This window comes from Mustela lutreola, chromosome 9, assembly GCF_030435805.1.
Source record: "Mustela lutreola isolate mMusLut2 chromosome 9, mMusLut2.pri, whole genome shotgun sequence".
NCBI lineage: Eukaryota > Metazoa > Chordata > Mammalia > Carnivora > Mustelidae > Mustela > Mustela lutreola.
Window position 1 is genome coordinate 29903088 of NC_081298.1, and position 18646 is coordinate 29921733.

The 18646-nt window shown below is 51.7% G+C and overlaps 2 protein-coding genes and 1 long non-coding RNA gene across 6 annotated transcripts; 1 reads left to right on the forward strand and 2 right to left on the reverse strand.

The window, feature by feature from the left end:
- Positions 1–7313, reverse strand: SPEF1 (sperm flagellar 1). 3 transcript variants are annotated; one of them, XM_059133838.1, is made up of 8 exons: positions 5094–7313; positions 3765–3876; positions 3269–3425; positions 3049–3088; positions 2854–2914; positions 2522–2648; positions 2313–2406; positions 1–2033 (listed from the first exon to the last, which is right to left on the reverse strand). In XM_059133838.1, exons 1-8 carry the CDS (start codon positions 5200–5202, stop codon positions 1564–1566), a joined length of 1170 nt encoding a protein of 389 aa, XP_058989821.1. In that variant the 5' UTR covers positions 5203–7313; the 3' UTR covers positions 1–1563. The 3 variants fall into 3 exon arrangements, with proteins under 3 accessions (XP_058989821.1, XP_058989823.1, XP_058989824.1); XM_059133840.1 differs by having other exon boundaries at positions 1571–2033; positions 2303–2406; positions 5094–7312; XM_059133841.1 differs by having other exon boundaries at positions 1890–2406; positions 5094–7306.
- Positions 7314–7653: 340 nt separating this feature from the next.
- CENPB (centromere protein B) lies at positions 7654–10557 on the reverse strand. Its single transcript, XM_059133836.1, has one exon. The coding sequence runs from the start codon at positions 10293–10295 to the stop codon at positions 8475–8477; it is 1821 nt and encodes a 606-aa protein (XP_058989819.1). The 5' UTR covers positions 10296–10557; the 3' UTR covers positions 7654–8474.
- Positions 10558–10696: 139 nt separating this feature from the next.
- Positions 10697–18584, forward strand: LOC131807998 (uncharacterized). Of its 2 annotated transcripts, XR_009344639.1 has the most exons (4): positions 10697–10937; positions 12374–12452; positions 15509–15674; positions 16744–18584. It is a non-coding gene; the product is annotated as an uncharacterized LOC131807998 (long non-coding RNA). The 2 variants fall into 2 exon arrangements; XR_009344638.1 differs by lacking the exon at positions 15509–15674 and having other exon boundaries at positions 10701–10937.
- The last annotated feature ends 62 nt before the right edge of the window (positions 18585–18646 follow it).

Below are 18646 nucleotides of genomic sequence, written 5' to 3' on the forward strand. Positions count from 1 at the left end.
GAGCTGGTGGTTAATTTGGGGAAGGTAGAAGATCAGGCTGAAGACAGTGTTAACCTAAGACCAAGTTGAGTGCAGGGAAGAGGCTCAGATCAAGGTCAGGAGTGGTTCTCAATTTTTATGTTTATTATTTTAGGAACTCAGGTGAACAGAATTGGACTGCACATACTCCTTAGTTCATGACACTCTCTCCTGCTTGTCTCTAAACAGCCCACTATGAACACCTATAAATCCACCACCTGCCCAAGGACTAAAACATTACAAATAACTCATGTGCATGCTTCTCGCCTCTCTGCTCTCTGCTTCCTCTCAAAGGTAACTGCTGTCCTAGCTTTTATCCTTTTATTACTTTTTCCTCCTTGTGGTAGACAGCTTCTAAAATGGCTCCCAATTATCCCTGTCTCCTGGGATTCACACCCACGTGTACCTCTCCCCTTGAAGGTGGCCTAGAGCTCCTGACTTACTTCTAATAAATAGGATACAACAAGTATGATAGCTGTCACTTCCATGATGACATTAGAGAAGACTGTAACAGCCATCGTGCTAGCAGATTCTGTTAACTCTCTCCTTTGTTGGCTTTGGTGAAGTAAGCTAGCATACTCATGGGACATGACCATAGGGGAAGGAAAGGAGGGCAGCACCACCCAACAACTAGCAAGAAAGTGAAACCTTCAGCCCAACAGCTTACAAGGAGCTGAACCCTGTCGACAACCAAGTAAACTTGGAAATGAATCCTTCCCCAGTCAAGACTTCAGATGAAACCACAGCTCTAGCTAACACTTCAGTTGCAGTCTTAGGAGAAATTCTGAAGCAGAGAACCCAGCTCAGCCACACCTAGACTCTTGACCCACAGAAGATATGAGATAATACATGTATGCCCTTTCAAGCCACTAAGTTTATGGTAATTTCTTACATATGATAGACACGCATACAAGTTCTTTTCAATTATTTTCTATTACGGAGAATTTCACTATGAACATTGCTATACAGGTGTCACAGAATACAGAACACAAGACCTTAAGTTTCCCCTAGGTATATGCTGAGTATATGTGTAGGAATAGAATCGTGGGGTCTCAGAATGTTACCAGTAGTTGGTAAATTATTAGATTTAGGGTCACATCATGGCCAGACCATCTTGGTCAGGTTTGAGAGTCATAGAACCGTAGAACCATAGAATTAGGGGTCAGGCTGTGAGAGGGGCTGGGAGTCATACGGAGGATAGATTTGGGGGTCTGTAAATGGTCAGGGTTGGAGGTGAGGGTGTGGCTACATTTGGAGAGAATGTGAAGACTCAGCTTGGATTTGGGTTTGGACAGTGTTGGGAGATACTGTGAGGGTGGGTTTGGCGGTCAGTCTGAAGCCAGAGTTAGAAGTCAGGCTGTTCAAGTGCACATGATCTAACCCCTGTGCTGTCATCAACCTTCAGGCAGTGGCCACCCAGGGTCCAGGTGCCCACAAGGTGAGACCCATTCTGGGCTTTCAAGGCTCTTTCACTCAAAAGGGTGGTGATGATGGTGGAACACAGCATTAAGAGGGGCAAGAAATCTGGGCAGAGAGAGAAGGTGGTCACAGGAAAGATAGCACAACTTCTTTAATGGGGGTAATGTGATCCCATAACTTCCAAGCATTCTCAAAGGTCCCCCCACAGGAGGGGAGGGTGATTGGGACAGACACAGTCCATGTCTTCCCCACTCCTGGCTGAACCCATTCCTCACCCCTTCTTCTCCATCTGCTGTGTTCTCCATCCTCGACTTGGGTCCCAGGTGAGCTCCCAGGAGAGGCAAGGATCTCCCTTGGCTGCCTGGGGCAACTTCCTCCCCAGCCCAGAGCACAGACAACTAGCCTGGATGGAGATGCCACTGTCTTCAGAGCTGGGCTGGGACCTGTTTCTAAGGGTGTGGACCCAACCGGGGCACCGCCCCCCAAGGCCCACAGCAGGGAGCACCAAAGCGGAGCCCGTGGTTCTGGGCACTGCTTTGGGGAGCATTCGAGGTCTCTGCACGTGGCTTCTGGGTTCTGGAAAGCGGTCCATTCTCCTGACCCGGGTGGAGTGGAAGGAGGTGGCTCAGTCCAGGGGCTCTGCTCTGAAGGTGCCTGCCTCACTGACCCTCCCTCCCATACTCGCCCCCATCCCAAGGGAGGGGCGCGCCGGCTCCCTAGGAGACTCATTGGAGCTGCTGGCTCCGCCCGCCCATTGGTCAGTCAGTCAGTGGGTCGGTGGGTGCGTGGGTGGGTGCGTCGGTTCGCGGCGTCTGGGCTCTGGCGGGTACTGGGGCGTCCCAGCGTGGCCGGCGCCACGGCTCACCGCTGCTTACGCTCTGCCTGCTGGAGCCGCCGGGAAAGGTCGTCGATGCGCACGTTCTTGAGCTGAAGCAAGTGCTCCAAACGCCTCACCTTCATCTGCAGGACCTGGGCCACGAGGCACAGAGGTGAAGTCAGCTGCCTGCTGCCCTCTGTCCCCACCACTGCAGTCCCTAAGCACCCAGTGCCCCACCACCGCCCACGCCTTCCCAGTCACCGTCACCTGCACTGTCTCCTGCGAGGCCAACAACTCCTGCTCTTTTTCAGCGATCTGGAGGACGAAGCTTGGGTCGCCGCCCTGCACTGCCTGGCCATATCCCGGAGGCCGGGGCGCGGGCGGCCGGCCCCCCCTGGGGTGGGAAGCAGTTTAGCGGAGGCCTGGAGCTGGGGCCCCACTCTTACCCTTCTGATGCTCTTTGGCCAGACTCTCCTTCCCCCATCCCCTCCCGCCAACCCCGTTCCTGCTTCCCAGGAACAGTCTGTCCCCACCCTTATCTGCCAGCGCTGCGTTGGGGGATTACCAGACCTGGTGAGATAGGAACTCGGCTTTCTTACCTGACCTGCCCCCCTCCCTGGGGGTCTGGGGCACCTTCCCCTCGGGCCTTCTGGGACAAACCTGAGAAGAGGCAAGTGGAGGAGTTAGTCGAGCTGGAGTCCCTTTTTCCTGACTTCTCTCTCCCTCCCCTCCCCCATAGGTAGGACAGAAAGAAAGCTGCTCCTGGGAGGGAAGAAAAGTAAAGACCACTTTACCCACATCCATGTATCCAGTGCCATCCTGGGGAGCCAGCTCCTGAAATAACACCCCCCACCCCGTGGGTTTACTGTGAGTTCAGGCTCGCTCATCCGCAAGGAGCCCCATGTCTCTTCCGTGGTCCCCAAGGCCAGCCTCTGTTTGCCAAACACCCTCTCCCACATCTGTCGGCAAGGCGGGGCTTCCTGCTGACTGGAAGATACTCGGATGGGGCGGCACCTGTAAGGAGCTCGTGCGCTGCTTCCTGAGCCTCTGCCGCTCCTCCAGGCGCTGCCTCAGCGGAATGAGCACTAACTCCACCACGCCCGGCGCGCATTGCGCGATTTTGCGCATCACATCCTCTGGTACGGAGAAGTTCAGTTTGTTCAGCACCTTCCTGGGAGACAGGCACAGGGATGGCGGACTAGGTCCCCAGGGAATGAACTGAGGGGCGCGGAGTAGAAGGAAGTGGTGCAACCCTGGGGGAATGAACCCGATTCTTGGCGTCCCCTTTCCTTGCTTCCTCCCCAATAAAGGAGTCCCTTGATTTTGTTACCAGATCCTGACTGTGTTGTCCCTCCCTACTCTGCCACAAACAGAATCCCAGCCTGGGCTTTGGAGGCCATGGGAGGTCTGTGTCCGGGATGGGGGGAGGCATGGTAGGCCAGCCCTTCCTGGGATCCCGGGGTCTGGGTAGGGGATGGAGATTCCAGTAGCGCACCAGGCATTTTGCTACCTGTTTAGGTGACCCCAGTTGCTGAGCTTCTGTTGGAGAGAGTTGGCAGGGACATAATTGTGCATCTCCACCATCTTGGGGAAGTAAAACTTGATGACTTCTGCGACCAGGACTGAGGGAATGGGAGCAGACATGGAAGGGAGTAAGGAGGTAAGGGAAAAGGAGTAGGGAGAAGATGTGGATGGGATGGGAGAATCATGGATTGCAGAGTGGTGGGGCCAAGCAAAGAGGTGATGTGGAAAGGGAAAGGATGATAGGGAGGCAGGGGTGGTGGAAGAGAGGGAAAGGGGTTCAAGAAAGCAAGACCAGAAATCAGTAATCATCCTCCAGCATACCCCAGAGGAGAGGCATCCCATTCCCCTCAGCTCAGGCATATGAAAACTAGGGTCTCTGGTCCTCTAGTAGAGAATGAGTCTCCAAGAGAGCGTGCCAGGAGCCTGGCATCCCATCCTAGTCATTTACATGGAAATACACACACACTCCCACCACCAAAATCCCAGGAAAGAGTCACAGAGTCACACAAGCAGACACATGTGATAAGATCCCCCTACAGATATGCACAAAGTGTGTAGACACACAGGAAACACACATGCCCATACATACACAAGCCCACATATAGCACACACATATACAACACACAGGGATTCACAAACACATACACAGATACATATTTCCGTCATTGAAGTTCAAGAGAGTCACACACAAGCACACAAACACAAGCACAGTAAGTCACATAGGCACCAATGTACTAATGTACCAGAGATGCATACTTCTGTCATTAAAATCTCAAGAGACACCCTTAGACACAGAGACACCTAAAAATCACAAAGAAACACATATGCACATAAGACCCCCTACCTGCATACAGGACAGAACCCATCAACAAACATATGAACATACACATGCGCAGACTCCCACAAGACAGATATATGGAATACAGCAAAGAACAAGTACACACACAAAGAAGCACAAAAACATACACAAATACACGTCTTATTAAGGTGTCAGGAGGGAGTCACAGACTCACACAGTTAGACACACACCATCATCACCACCACACATGCATAAAGGACAGAACAAGGGGACATACATATGGATACACACATATTCCTATTCCCACAGACACACACAGAAACACACACACATATACACAATTAAAGTTCTAAGAGGTAGTCAGGCACCCCCAATACACACATACCCACACGCACAGAAGCACAAAGAGACATATGCATACAGACCCCCTACACATGTACTACAGGACAGAACGTGTCAACAAACACGGGCACACGGGGCATACACACAGGAGCGCACACATACTGAGGTGCACACCTCCATCACTGAAGTCCCTGGAGAGATTTCGCTTGGGCCGGGACAGAGGGATGTTGTCTACCCACAGGTACAGCTGGTGCAGCGCCTCCTCATCCACGTTGCTCGCCATTGGCACCCTCGGCAAGGCAAGACCAGGCCGTTCCAGCCGTGCAGAGTCCAGCCCCAACTTCACGGATCCCTCAGGCGCCTCTTCTCTCAACACTGACAGCGACCAGACCTGCCTCTGCCTCTATAACTCGAAGACTCTTCTCCCAGCAGGGAGCAGCCATATTGTTTTCTGAAACCATAGCAACTGTCCCCAGCTGGGCGGGGAGCAGGGGTTTCTGGGAGTTGTAGTTTTCTCCCTGTACTTACTCCCAGGCCCCAGCTTTGAAAAGGTGATTAAGTGGCCTTGTCTTCCCAGCATCTGCGCCAAGCGCCACCTGATCAGCCAAACTGGCCCACTCTGAAACCTGTCAGTGCCAACCAGGCCCTCAGTATCCCTGCACCAGCCTCCCCAGGGCTGGGATTCCCCTTCCCCATCCTTTAGTGATCAGTCCCAAGTGAAGGCGGCATCCCAATGTTTGTCAGCTTCATCTGGGCGTCCACTGCTAATCATCTGCTGCTTCCCAGCTGGATTGTGTGATAGGCTGTGTGACTGTCTCCTGGCTGGGTCCCTCCTCAGAGCTCTGTGCTATTAGGGCCATCAACACTAGTGCCCTTCCCAGCAGTGTCCTGATAGGGCATTTAATATGTCCCCCAGATTCCCAGGGAGAATACTAGGGTTCAGGGCCAGTGCCTTGGGCAGGTTATTTAGCTCCTTAATCGTATTTCTCCTTTCACGAAATGGGAATGATTCTCGCCTATTTGTCCCAACAGGGTAATAGGGAGGAAAATGGGAAGGGTATTTATGGAAGATCTGCATTTGTATGGGGACTGGGGATATGGGAGTAAAAGCTGCAAGAGCTCCAGTAGACACTTCCACAGCCTCTCACCTCCTTCCGAGAGCTATCTTCCATGGGTTAGAAATGGATTTAGTAGCCAGTTCCATTTCAAAAGAGCACTGTTTGTAGTAGGGTTAGGGATATGGGTCCTTCCTTAGTGAAGGGACAAGAGTAGCAGGAAAAGAGGCACTTCTAGGATCAGCCAGAGAAGAAAGCTTGCTTCCACCAAAGACTAGCAGTGTAGCTTTGGCCACATTACTGGACCTTTCTGTGCCTGTTTTCACATGGTTTTACCTACCTCATAGGGATTCGTGAGCATTGAAAATGCTTAGCACAGCACCTGGCACACAGCAAGGGCCCTATTAACATCAGTTGGTGCTATCACTAATGAGATGACCTCAGTTCCAGCAGAAGAGGAGACACACGGAAATGATGTGCCTTGTTGGTATTTGAGGGAGGGGCCATGTTCAACAGGGAGAAGACTACTGCTCCTGCCCCCCTTACTCTGGAGCAGGCCGGCGGGGGGGCCTGGGCTTCCTTTAAGGCCTTCTGGTTTCCTCCTCCACAGCTCAGATGGGGTGGGGGAATGATGGTAAGGGGAATCCCAACTACGTTTTGCAGTCCCTTAGTCCTTTAGTTTCGTTGTCCTCAAGGACTACAGGGGAAATCTGAGTGCCAGAAGTCTGGAAGACCAAGTGTGGAATTGTCACTCGACCTTTTTGATTTAAAGTCATACATAGTGGCCTTGCCTTTCTAGAAAAGACCACACCCAGGGCAGGGAGGGGACAAAAGACGACTTAGATATACCCCCCTTAACATTCCAGGGTGGAGAGAGGAAGAACTGAAAGGAAGTGGTGGGGAGGGAACCACAGCAGCAACGTGCCAGCCCCAGTGGAGGTGGGAAAACCGGTTTGACCCAGAGCTGAGCGGCCTCCTCAGGCCCAGGCCTCCCCCTGGCTGGAACCACTGGGGCCTGAGGGCCTCAATGAGGGAGGGGCTGGGCCATGAAAGGAGAAAAGGGGTAGGATCAGCAGAGACACGAGGCTTCACCTTTGGACTGGGGTGCCCCCAGCCTCTTGGGGGTGCAGTCTGTCCCAGGAATTTTATCTTCCTCCTGCCACTGTCCCCAGGATGGCCACCAGGCTTGGAGAGGCTAATCACTGAGGTCTAAAGGGCTCCCTCTTACGGCATTAAAGGTAGACCAAGGGATGCTCTGTATGTCCCTCCAGACTCTAACCTGGACCACAGAAGTTGCCCCAGCACCCCTTTTGCTCTGTCCTCTGGGCCCACTCCTGCAAGGACCTTCTGTGCCTGTTCCTAGTTCCCAGTTTAACTTTGTCCAACAGGGATAGTTGGCTCCCTCCCTCCTCTCCTAGCTAACTGACCCCAACTTCTAACCCCAAAGCAGTGCAAGGCCCAGCTTTCCTCAAACCCAAACAGGTACACTAAAGATCCCTTCCTCCCCAAGCCTAGATAACATTTAGATATGGAGGTGGCCCCTCGCCCCAGTCAGGACTTGAATTGTGGCTACCCTCTCAACACTTGGTTCCATGTCCCACCAGAAAAAGGACCAAAAGGAACCAAGAAAGGACGTGTTCCCAAGACAGACGCAAGCCCAGACCATGAAGGATGCACCCTTGGCTGTTAAAACGTTCACCCCCACAAAAGGGGAGTGGACGGATTTATTGAATTCAGACTGGGAAAGGAGTAGCTGGATGGCTGGACTACGGGCCCAGCCCCAGGCCCCCTGCCCAGGATAGGGCCCTGCCAGAGAGGGAGGAGAGGCATGGGGCCTGCAGCTAGCCACAAGGAAGTGCCCACTATCACTCCCCTGAAGGGCCTCTTGGGAATCTCCAATCTGGAAAGAAAACCAAGGGCCAAAGTAACCTGGACTGGGCCAGAGAAAGGGATTGGGAAGATGGGGAAGCAGGCAGAGGCAGGCTCAGGAGCCTGCGGTGAGTTAGACTGTGCTTCTCAAGGCGGCCCAGGGGCAGGGGTAGGGGGCTGCCAGCCTTGTGGGGGCCTAGGCTGGACCTTCCTCTGGAGCCCTTCCCAGAATGGCTTTGGGGTCCCCCCCACCAAAGACCTGGTGTGGACGGCAGAGGGGAGAGGCACTCTCCGGCCGGGAGCTTCCAGGGCCCACCCCTGGCTGCTCCTGGGGCCTAGTCCACGGATGGCACGGTGTGGTAGCACCGGACAGCTCCCCACCTGGTCCCCCAAGCCCGGGGGGCAAATGGGGAGGAAGGAGGACTCTGAGAAAGAGGCAATAAACAGGCAGTGAGGCTGACCCCAGCCCTGGGCCCTACCGAGGTGGCTGGGCCCGTCACAGGGCCCGAGGAACATCACTAAAGAATCTGGAGCTCCCCACTCTGGCTCCATCCATAGCGGCTGCCCAGAGAGTCCTCTGCCCTGGGCTGGTGCTGCCACATCCGGGTCGGGCATGACTAGGCCCAGTGGCTCAGCTTTGATGTCCAAGACCCCGAACTCCCGCCTGCCTGGCGTGGTTCTTCCTGGTCACATGGACCAGATCATGTTCCAAGTGAAGGATGTGGCTCTGCACTCGGTCGTCAATGGGGAAGGAAGTCAGGTACCTCTTGACCATAGCGAAGTAGGCCATGGCTTCCCCAAAGCTGGGCACAGGCACCTCATCACCATCCTCCTCATCGTCTTCATCATCTTCATCCTCCTCATCATCCTCATCTTCCTCCTCTTCCTCACTGTCAGACTCAGAGTCCTCTTCACCCTCCAAAAAATGGAGGGTAGGGCACTGGGCCTCCTCTTGGGCACTGTAGCCCCCGAAGCTGCCACCGGCTTCCACTACCCCCTGGGCCCAGTCCTCAGCCTCCAGCCCCTCAGAGGAGCTCTCTTCCTCCTCCTCCTCCTCCTCCTCATCACTGTCCTCCACATCACCCTCCTCTTCCACCTCCTCTTCCTCCCCCAACTCCTCTCCTTCCGCCCCTTCCTCCTCCTCGCCTTCTTCTTCCTCTTCCTCCTCCTCCCCTTCACCCTCCTCCTCTTCTTCCTCCTCTTCTTCTTCCTCCTCTTCCTCCTCCTCCTCTTCCTCCCCCTCACTCTTGAGGGCAGTGGTGATGGTGGCATTTGGGCCACCCCCGAAGCCAGCCTCCCGGAAGCAGGCAGCTATGTCCGAGGGCTCCACTGCCTGCCAGGCGGCAGCCACAAAGTGCAGGGCCTCCATCAAACCTAGCTGCAGGCCTGAGCGATCCTGGCCCTCCAGCGCGGCCATGGCCTTGAGTAGCATAGCCTGGCGGTAGTGGCCCTTCACCTGTTGGACCACTCCCCGCTCCAGCGGCTGCACCGTGCCCGGAGGGAAAAAGGCCAGCTGTACGTGTCGCAGGCCCGAGGTATCCAGGGACTGGGCAGCCAGGCGACCTGCCAGCAGCAGGACTCGGCGAGATTCTGCGGCCATGCGAGTGTCCAGGGCCTTCAGGTACTTGGCTAGGGCCTGGGTGGTGACTCCACCCTTGGAGTTAGCGGTGTAGTCGCAGGGCAGGCCGGCTTGGCCTGCGCGGGGCTTGGCCGACTTGCCGGCCACAAGTGGGGGCAGCTTCTCGCTGCCGTCTGCGTTGGCGCACAGCAGGACACTGAGGCGCTGGGTGGCCCTGCGCGCCCGTCCATCGCTGCCGCATAGCCCCGCAGCCTGGTCGGGGAGGAAGTCGTACCATAGACTCGTCTCGATGGCGCTGAACACGTCCTGGGAGGCGTAGCCCTCGGCCACAGACGGCGGCTGCTCCTCCCGAGCGCGCCAGCCCGTCGAACCCCCGCCACTCCCCTCCGAGGGCACCGCAGGCGGGCTGGCGGGAGCCGCTGGGGGCCGGGGGGCGGCACTGCGTGACCGGGCGCGGGCCACACCGCTGCAGGACACCACTCCGTGGCGCCGGCGGAAGCGGTCCAGCCAACCGTTGGAGGCGGTGAAGTCGTCCATGCCCAGCTCCTCGGCTATACGCAGCGCCTTCTCCTTGAGGATGATGCCCTTGACGGGTAGGCCAGCGGCGCGGATCTGCTGGAACCAGGCGATGAGCAAGCCCTCGAGCTTGTCGTAGGGGGACAGCTTGTTGGTTTTGCGGCAGGTGGAGGCCACACCGTACTTGCGCTCCGACGCCAGGATGGCGCGCTTGTTCTTCAGGATGGTGCTCAGCGTGGACGGCGGGATGTTGAAGCGCCGCGCGATCTCGCCCTTGCGCAGGTCCGGGTTCTCCTCCACCTCCTGGATAATCCGCGACTTCTCCCGGAACGTCAGCTGCCGCCGCTTGGGGCCCATCCCGGCGCGCCCCCCGCCCCGGGGCCCGGCGCCACCGCCGCCGCCCCGGGGCGGGGGGCCCGGGCCCGCGGCGGGGGGCACCTGGCGGCCTCTCCCGCGCGCCCCGCCCGAGACAAAGCGGCTCGCGGAGCGGCGGGCGGGGCGGCGACCCGGCCGGGCCGGGGGCACCTTCGGGGGCGCCGGCGGGCGCGGCGCCGGGCGGCGGGCGGCAGGCGGCGGGCGCGGGCGAGGGCGGGTGGCGCGGGCGCGGAAGGCAGGAAGTGCCGCGGCGCGGGGAGCAGGGAGCGCGGCGAGCGGGGCGGAGCGGGCGGAGCGGGATCTCGCGGGAAGCGCGGGGACGCCCGGCGCCGCCTCCCCGCCCTCCGCGCCCACCCCTCCTCCCCGCTGCCCCGGGCCGACCGCGGGGGGGCGCTGCGGCCTGCTGGACCGGCCGGCGCCCGCGCGTCCGGCGAGCTGCGGGCAGGGGCGCGGCTCCCGGCCTCCGCGCGGGGTGGGCGGCGATTTGCTGCATGTAAAGAATAACAGCTGTGGTTTGTGGTTTTTGTTTTGTTATAGCAAAAATAGCTCACGCTCTTTGATGATACTGAAAAATACAGGAAACTAAAAATCACCTTTCACCCCAGCACCTGGTGAGATGAGCAGGTAACATTTTGATACGTTTCCTTCCAGTCTTTTCTCTAGGTGAAAGCAGTTTTATTTTTAAAAAATCGATTGCATAAAACCGGCATCGGATGTATAATCTGTATATCTGGCATCTTCTGCTGTTTTACCTGGCAAAGAGTGATGAGAATTTTGCCACATCGATAAAATATTGCCAACACGCTTTTTAATGGTTGTATATTGTTCCAATTAGGGATGAACACTAATCTATGTAGCCTGTTGTTACACATTTAGATTACTTTTATAAGCAACGTTAGGCTTTTAAATCTATTTGATGATAATCCCACAATCCATAGATTAACGCTCACTTTCTGGGCTTTTCCATGCATACAGGCATAAATGTTTGTGTTTTCACCTATAGAAATAATGTCATGTATATAAATACATAAACATATACACGTGAATCCCTGAAACCTCTTTCTCCACCGCACATGTAAAAATGACATATTCTTAAAACAATAAATGCATTGCGGTGTTTTGAAAAAAATCTCTTAGAGTGGAGTGAGGTGTAGTCAAGAGGAAGGCTGTGACCCAGAGCACTGGGCTTTCCAAGGTTAAGGGTTTGAGAAAGGACTGACAAGAAACTCATGAAAAACAGCTGAAGAGGTAGGAGGAACACCAAGCCTGCATGGTGTTTCTGGAGGCCAAGGGAAGAAAATGTAACTCACTGCTGTGTTAGTGTGTGTTGACAATTTGAATCCTGTGAATTTTCTAGTCATACTCTTTGCCCATTTTTCTCTGGTATTAGTCTTTTAGTGGACTTACAGGAGCACTTCATAGGCTCTGAACACAAAATCTTTGTTAAATATATTACAAATATGTTCTTCCAGCCTGCCAGCTGTCCTTTAATTTAACCTAGGGAATCTTAGTATGAGAAGTTTGTAACCTTTGTTTTTTTTTCAAGATTTTATTTACTTATTTGACACAGAGAGAGAGATCACAAGTAGGCAGAGAGGCAGGCAGAGAGTGAGTGGGAAGCAGGCTCCCCACTGAGCAGAGAGCCCCATGCGGGGCTTGATCCCAGGACCCTGAGATCATGACCTGAGCCAAAGGCAGAGGCTTAACCCACTGAGCCACCCAGGCACCCCAACATTATTTTTCTTTTTAAGATTTTATTTATTTGAGAGAGAGAGAACACAAGTAGAGGGAGGAGCAGAGGAAGAAGGAGAAACAGACTCCCTGCTGAGCAGGGAAATGGACACACGGACTCACATGCGGTTCCATCCCACGACTCCGGGATCATGACCAGAGCCCAAGGCAGAGGCTTAACTGACTGAGCCACCCAGATCCCCCAGTTTGTAACCTTTAAGTAGGCAGATCTGTCATTTTTTTCCTTTACTGCTTTTGGGTTTTTTGTCTTACGTAGGCCTTTCCCACTCCTGAGACATAAAAAAATATTTTTTTTTCCTAATCACAAGGTCTAGGAGAAAACATGGGAGACTTTCCCTATAGGAGCCCATTCTTGGTCCGTAATGGGTATATGGTCCCTGTGCAAAGGTGAGTATAGAGCTACCTATCTGAGACTCCCTACCATATATTTTCAGGAAACCATGTCAACATTTCTGTGATTTCATCCATGTGCATATATGTCCTTCCTGCCTCTTCACCCATCCTGACTTATAATCAATGTGTGTTTGGGTGAATGTCATGTAGGTGGGTTTATTTTTCCTACTTCACTGAATTTTCCAAGTATTTTTCAATAAGCAAGTACAACAGGCCCTTTAAAATGAAAAGGAGAATGGAAAGTTTGCTGAGGGACATGAAAAATAATGATTAGGTAAGAGGAATGGGTATTAGGCCCAGTGGGCAACTTTGGACAGTCTGGGCCAAAAGAAGAGAAGGTGGACTTTGCACTTCCCTTGCCTTGGAAAGATGGGGCTTACAGAGAGAAGTGGGGGGCCCCAATCCTAGGGTTCCAGATGGATTGGCAAGGGAATTCCTCACTTTAGAGGGAGTAGAAATGGGACCTATGCCTTGGTACAGACAGGCAGGCCAGATGTCTAGAAATGGCTGCGTCATCAGCATATGTGTATGGCTTCTTTTTTTGTCCTGGAAATGGCCATACTGGTATCTTTCATGTGGCACCAAGGATGGACCTGGAAGTAGAAGACAATGTGGGTCTGTTGATGGAGGTGGATATAGTTAGCAGGAAAGAGGCTGTCCAGCCATTTGAGGACGTCTCTGCAGTTCCTAGAGCCAAGAGTCCCAAGAGAAATACCTCATCTCTCCCCAAGTCCTCCATAATTCTATTCATGCTTTCATTTTTAACAGCTTTATTGAGATGTATTTCAGTTATCATACAACTTACCTATTTAGCATATACAATTCACAGACACATACAACTATCACTGCAGTCAATTTTAGAACATTTTTGTCACCTTAGAAAGAAATCCCATATTCTTTAGTAGTATCGCCCTATCCACTCCCTGCCCCTTCCTCAGCCCTGAGCAACCACTGATCTACTTTCTGTCTATAGATTTCCCTGGTCTGGACATTTCATATGAATGAAATCATATAATATGTGTCTTTAATGACAGGCTTCTTTCACTGAGCCTTATGTTTTCAACATTCACGCATGATGAAGCCCTATCAGGGCTTTATTTTTTCTTACAGCTGAATAATATTCTATTATGTAGATATATGATATTTTTAAATAAGATTTTATTTATTTATTTGACAGAGATCACAAGTACACAGAGAGGCAGGCAGAGAGAGAGGAGGGGAAGTAGGCTCCCAGCTGAGTAGAGAGCCCGATTCGGGGCTCAATCCCAGAACCCTGGGATCATGACCTAAGCCAACGGCAAAGGCCTTAACCCACTGAGCCACACAGGCACCCCGATATATGACCTTTTTATCCAATTGTCATTTGATGGACATCTATTAATGATGGAGATTATTATTTCTGTGTTTTGGCAATTAAGAATGATGCTGCAATAAACACTTGTTTGCAAGTTTTTGTGTGGACATACATTTTCATTTTTTCTTGGATATATACCTAGGAGGGGAATTGCTGGGTCATATGGTAACTCTATGTTTAATTGTTTGAGGAACTGCCAATTTGAGGTCAGGGTCTTTTAATTAACTTAAAAATTATGCCTGTTCTAGGGCATCTGGGTGGCAGTGGGTTAAAGCCTCTGCTTTTGGTTCAGGTCATGATTCCAGGGTCCTGGGATCGAGCCCCGCATCGGGCTCTCTGCTCAGTGGGAAGCCTGCTTTCTCCTCTCTCTGCCTGCCTCTCTTGCCTACTTGTAATCTCTGTCAAATAAATAAACAAAATCTTTAAAAGAAATTATGCCTGTTCCTTGGAAAATATTTTAAAATACCAACAATTTTTAAAAAATATTTTATTTATTCTTTTGAGAGGGGAGAGGCAGAGGGAAAGAGAGAAGCAGACTCTCCACTGAGCAGGGAGCCTGACATGGGGCTTGACCCCAGGACCTGGGGGTCATGACCTGAGCTGAAGGCAGACTCCCAACCATCTGAGCCACCTCAGTGCCCCAAAATACTGAAAATTTTGAGGATAGAGACATTTAATTCCACTACTCAGAGAATATCCTTGTGGGATACTTTTCTGTGCATAGTTTTTAATGATACACTTGGCATGATATTTTGTAGCCCATATTGTGAACATCTTTTCATGTCAATAATTATCTCCATCAGTGAGTTACAAACTTATTTTACTCTTGGAACCCTTTCTTCAAAAGACCATTTTCTGGAAGCCCAATTAGTCATCATTCAAACATCAACAATTACTCATTGAGCCCTTGCCTGGTGCCAAGCATCCCTACCTGTCCCCATGCCTGTTCTCTTTAAAAGTCACAGGTATTACGAACTATAGAGGAGTCACCACATTAGCTGCTCCCCTATAAGAACACTCAGCTTGCTCTCTGTGCTCAATGAACATACATTTGTGTGTACTTTTATCATCTTTTTTTTTTTTTAAGATTTTATTTATTTATTTGACAGACAGAGATCACAAGCAGGCAGAGAGGCAGGCAGAGAGAGAGAGGAGGAAGCAGGCTCCCCGCTGAGCAGAGAGCCCGATGCGGGACTCGATCCCAGGACCCCGAGATCATGACCTGAGCCGAAGGCAGTGGCTTAACCCACTGAGCCACCCAGGTGCCCCTACTTTTATCATCTTTTTAAGAGAAATCCCTAGGTGTCTGGGTGGCTCAGTCAGTTAAGCATCTGCCTTTGGCTCAGGTCATGATCCCAGGGTCCTGACTCAGCGGGGAGTCTGCTTCTCCCTTTCCCTCTGCCCCTCCCCTGCCCATGTGCATGTGCTCTCTCTCTCTCTCTCTCTCAAACAAATAAATATTATAAAAAAGAGAGAGAAAGAGAGAAATCCCTAGAAGTGGGATATTGGGTCAGGGGCCAACCTTGGACTTGGGCCTATATGAGGTACTGGGAGACTGGAGGAGAGACAAGTGACTTGGTCCCTGTTCTTCAATAGCTCAGTCGGCTTGAGGAAATGAAATCAGAAAAGGGAAAAGGAGATTTCAATAAAAAGAGCCACACCTTCCAATAATTCCCTTTTATTATTTTTTTTATAGATTTTTATTTATTTGAGAGGGAGCAAGAGAGAATGATGGGGGAGAGTCAGAGGGAGAAGCAGACTCCCCGCTGAGCAGGGAGCCCCGACGACGATGAACTCAATCCTGGGACTCCAGGATCATGACCTGAATAGAAGGCAGTCGCTTAACCAACTGAGCCACCCAGGTGCCCTTTTTTTTTTTTATCTTTTTAAAGTCTCCCAGCATGGAGCCTAGCGTGGCTTAACTCACAACTTTGAGAGATCAAGACCTGAGCTGAGATCAAGAGTCAGTGTTTAACCGACTGAGCCACCCGGGCACCCCCAAATCTTCCCTTTTTGGAATGAACACTGTATATACCTGCTGCATCAGTGTGAAAGCTAATAACCTAAATGTTCAGCATTAGGGAAATGAATAAATACATGGCATTATGGTAATTTGGCTCCACCTTCAAGTAAAATGAAGAAAGCAAGGGTAAAACAATGTTTCATACAGTTTGTTATATTTGTAAAAATGTGGACATACATGTGCTTATACATATATAAACCTGCACTGTGGACTATGGTAGCCACTAATCCCATGTGACTATGGAGCGCTTGAAATGTAGCAAATCTAAGTTGAGATGTGCTGTGATTATCAAATGCACCAAACAAACAAACAAACAAACAAATAAATAAATAAAGGTATCTAGTGCGCCTGGGTGGCTCAGTCAGTTAAGCAGCTGCCTTCTGCTCAGGTCCCAATCCCAGGGTTCTGGGATTGAGCCCCACATCGGGACCCTTGCTCAGCAGGAGCCTGCTTGCCCCTCTCCTTCCCACTTGTGCTCTCTTTTGCTATCTCTGTCACTATCTCTCTCTCTCTCAAATAAATCAAATCTTTTAAAAAAGTATCTAAAATATCTAATAATTCCTATATTGATAATATGTGGAAATGATAATATTTTGAATATTTAAAGTTTAATAAAATATTAAAATGTCAGGTGTTTCTTTTCCATTTTTTTTTTTTTTTTTGACAGAGAGAGATCACAAGTAGGCAGAGGCAGGCAGAGAGAGAGAGAGGGAAGCAGGCTCCCCGCTGAGCAGAGAGCCCGATGTGGGCCTCGATCCCAGGACCCTGAGATCATGACCTGAGCCGAAGGCAGCGGCTTAACCCACTGAGCCACCCAGGCGCCCTCTTTTCCTATTTTTTAATGTGGCTACTAGGAAATTTTAAATTAGGTATGTGGCTCATATCTGTGCCTCCCCATTATGTTTCAGTTGCCCAGGACTGTCTCCAGACTATCTCCAGAATATCCAAGAGACTCATATTGGTGGCTGCCTCTAGGCAGGGGTCCTGAAGGTTTGTGTAGAGTGTGAGACTAGACTTTTCAATGCTGTTTTGCACCATTTGAATTTTCTCCTTTGTTTGAATTTTTGGTACCATGACCCAATTTTTAAAAACCACTTAACATGTCACAAAGCATGACAGAAAAGGCACTAGAAAAGTGAGTCCCACAAAGAAGATGCTGTGCAGCAATAGGCTTAGAGAAGCAGAAGGATTTTGCAAACATGTGATAATTTTCTCTTCTTTTCTGCCAGGGCACTGGGGTCACACCAGACCCGGTTAAGCAAGCCCAGAGCTTGATATGTACAATCCAGAGCCCGGGTATTCCTTTTATGGGGAGTGGAGCTTTCCCCAGCCCAGAACTATCATTGTAACCAAGACCTGGCTGGATGGGAGGAGTCAATCCTCATGATATGATTGCAAATATTTATTTTAGCTTATTTTTGTTGATTAGCTTTTTTTTTTTTTTAAAGATTTTCTTTATGTATTTGAGAGAGAGAGAGAGAGAGCATGAGAGGGGAGAAGGTCAGAGGGAGAAGCAGACTCCCCATGGAACTGGGAACCTGGCATGGGACTCAATCTGGGGACTCAAGGATCATGACCTGGGCCTAAGGCAGTGGCTTAACCAACTGCACCTTTTCTTACTTTCTCTCTCTCTCTTTTCTTTCATTGAGCACATAATCTGTGATCTAATTGGCAAAAGGAAATTCAGGAAGATACACAGAGCTGATGTATGGAATGCTCTGGAATGACCCCTCTGTGATCCTGGCCTCTCATTGGACCAGAGGTGACCTGAGTGTGGAATTTGAGAGGATTCAAGAGTGTAATACTCCCCTTCCTTTTGTTGGTCACACACACACACACACACACACACACACACCTCCCCACACCCTGTAGAAGTGTGTGTGTGTGTGTTGGATGGGAGTAATCCCTGCTGGGTTGATTTCGAAAATGCAATCCCTCAGTTTTCTTTCTGGTCTTCGAGGTGGGAAGCCTCACAGACGGTCTCCTCGATCACTCACCCTGCTCCCCAGGACAGTCACATCCTGGGCTGTGAGTAGTGGCTGGAGGTTGGGAGCTGGACCCTTGATCCAGTTGGATGAACCAGGAACGTACCTGAAACCTCAGCCCTGTCCAGCAGGAAGCACAGCACCCGACACATCACAGAAGCTGAACAAAATGTTGGGAGAAGGAAATGTCATGATCTGCATGCTCAGTTTAAACTAGTGACAGATTCAGTTTCCCTGGCCATCAAAGAAACGTCAACTAAATAGTGTGATGCCATTGACCTCACTTTAGCCAAACCCTCAGTGGGCATGAGATAGTTCCATAACTTGGTTCTGAGGTGGAAGCCACCTTCTTTGGTTCCAATCGCCAAAACCTATGGCTAGGTTAGCCATTAGAGCCTCCTCTGAGGCTGTTGGAGAAAACTGGACCCCTTGGGGTCACAGATAACCTGGGGCCCCATGAGTTACACGGGACCCCCACCTCCGGTCTACCTCCTGTGAGGGTTGGGGGAGGCTCCGCTTGGCAATTACGCTTCACCGACACTCCGCGCTGCGGGTCGAGCGGGCAGGAAGGCTTCAGGAGCTCCTGGGGTGAATTTCTGCTTTGCCACTTGCCCCGTGTGACCTTGAACGAGCTAATGAAGTTTTCCACGCCTCAGCGCCCGGGTTGGTAGAGTGGCGAACACAGTCCGCACCGCGTAGCCGTGTCTGGCAAACTCCCGGAGTGGAGCCTACTGGTGGGTGTAGGTGATGTTAAATCGGGGGGGGGGGGGGTTGGGCAGCCAAGATCTGGAGTCCAGGCTGGGGCGGCGGGGTGCGGCGCGTGGAG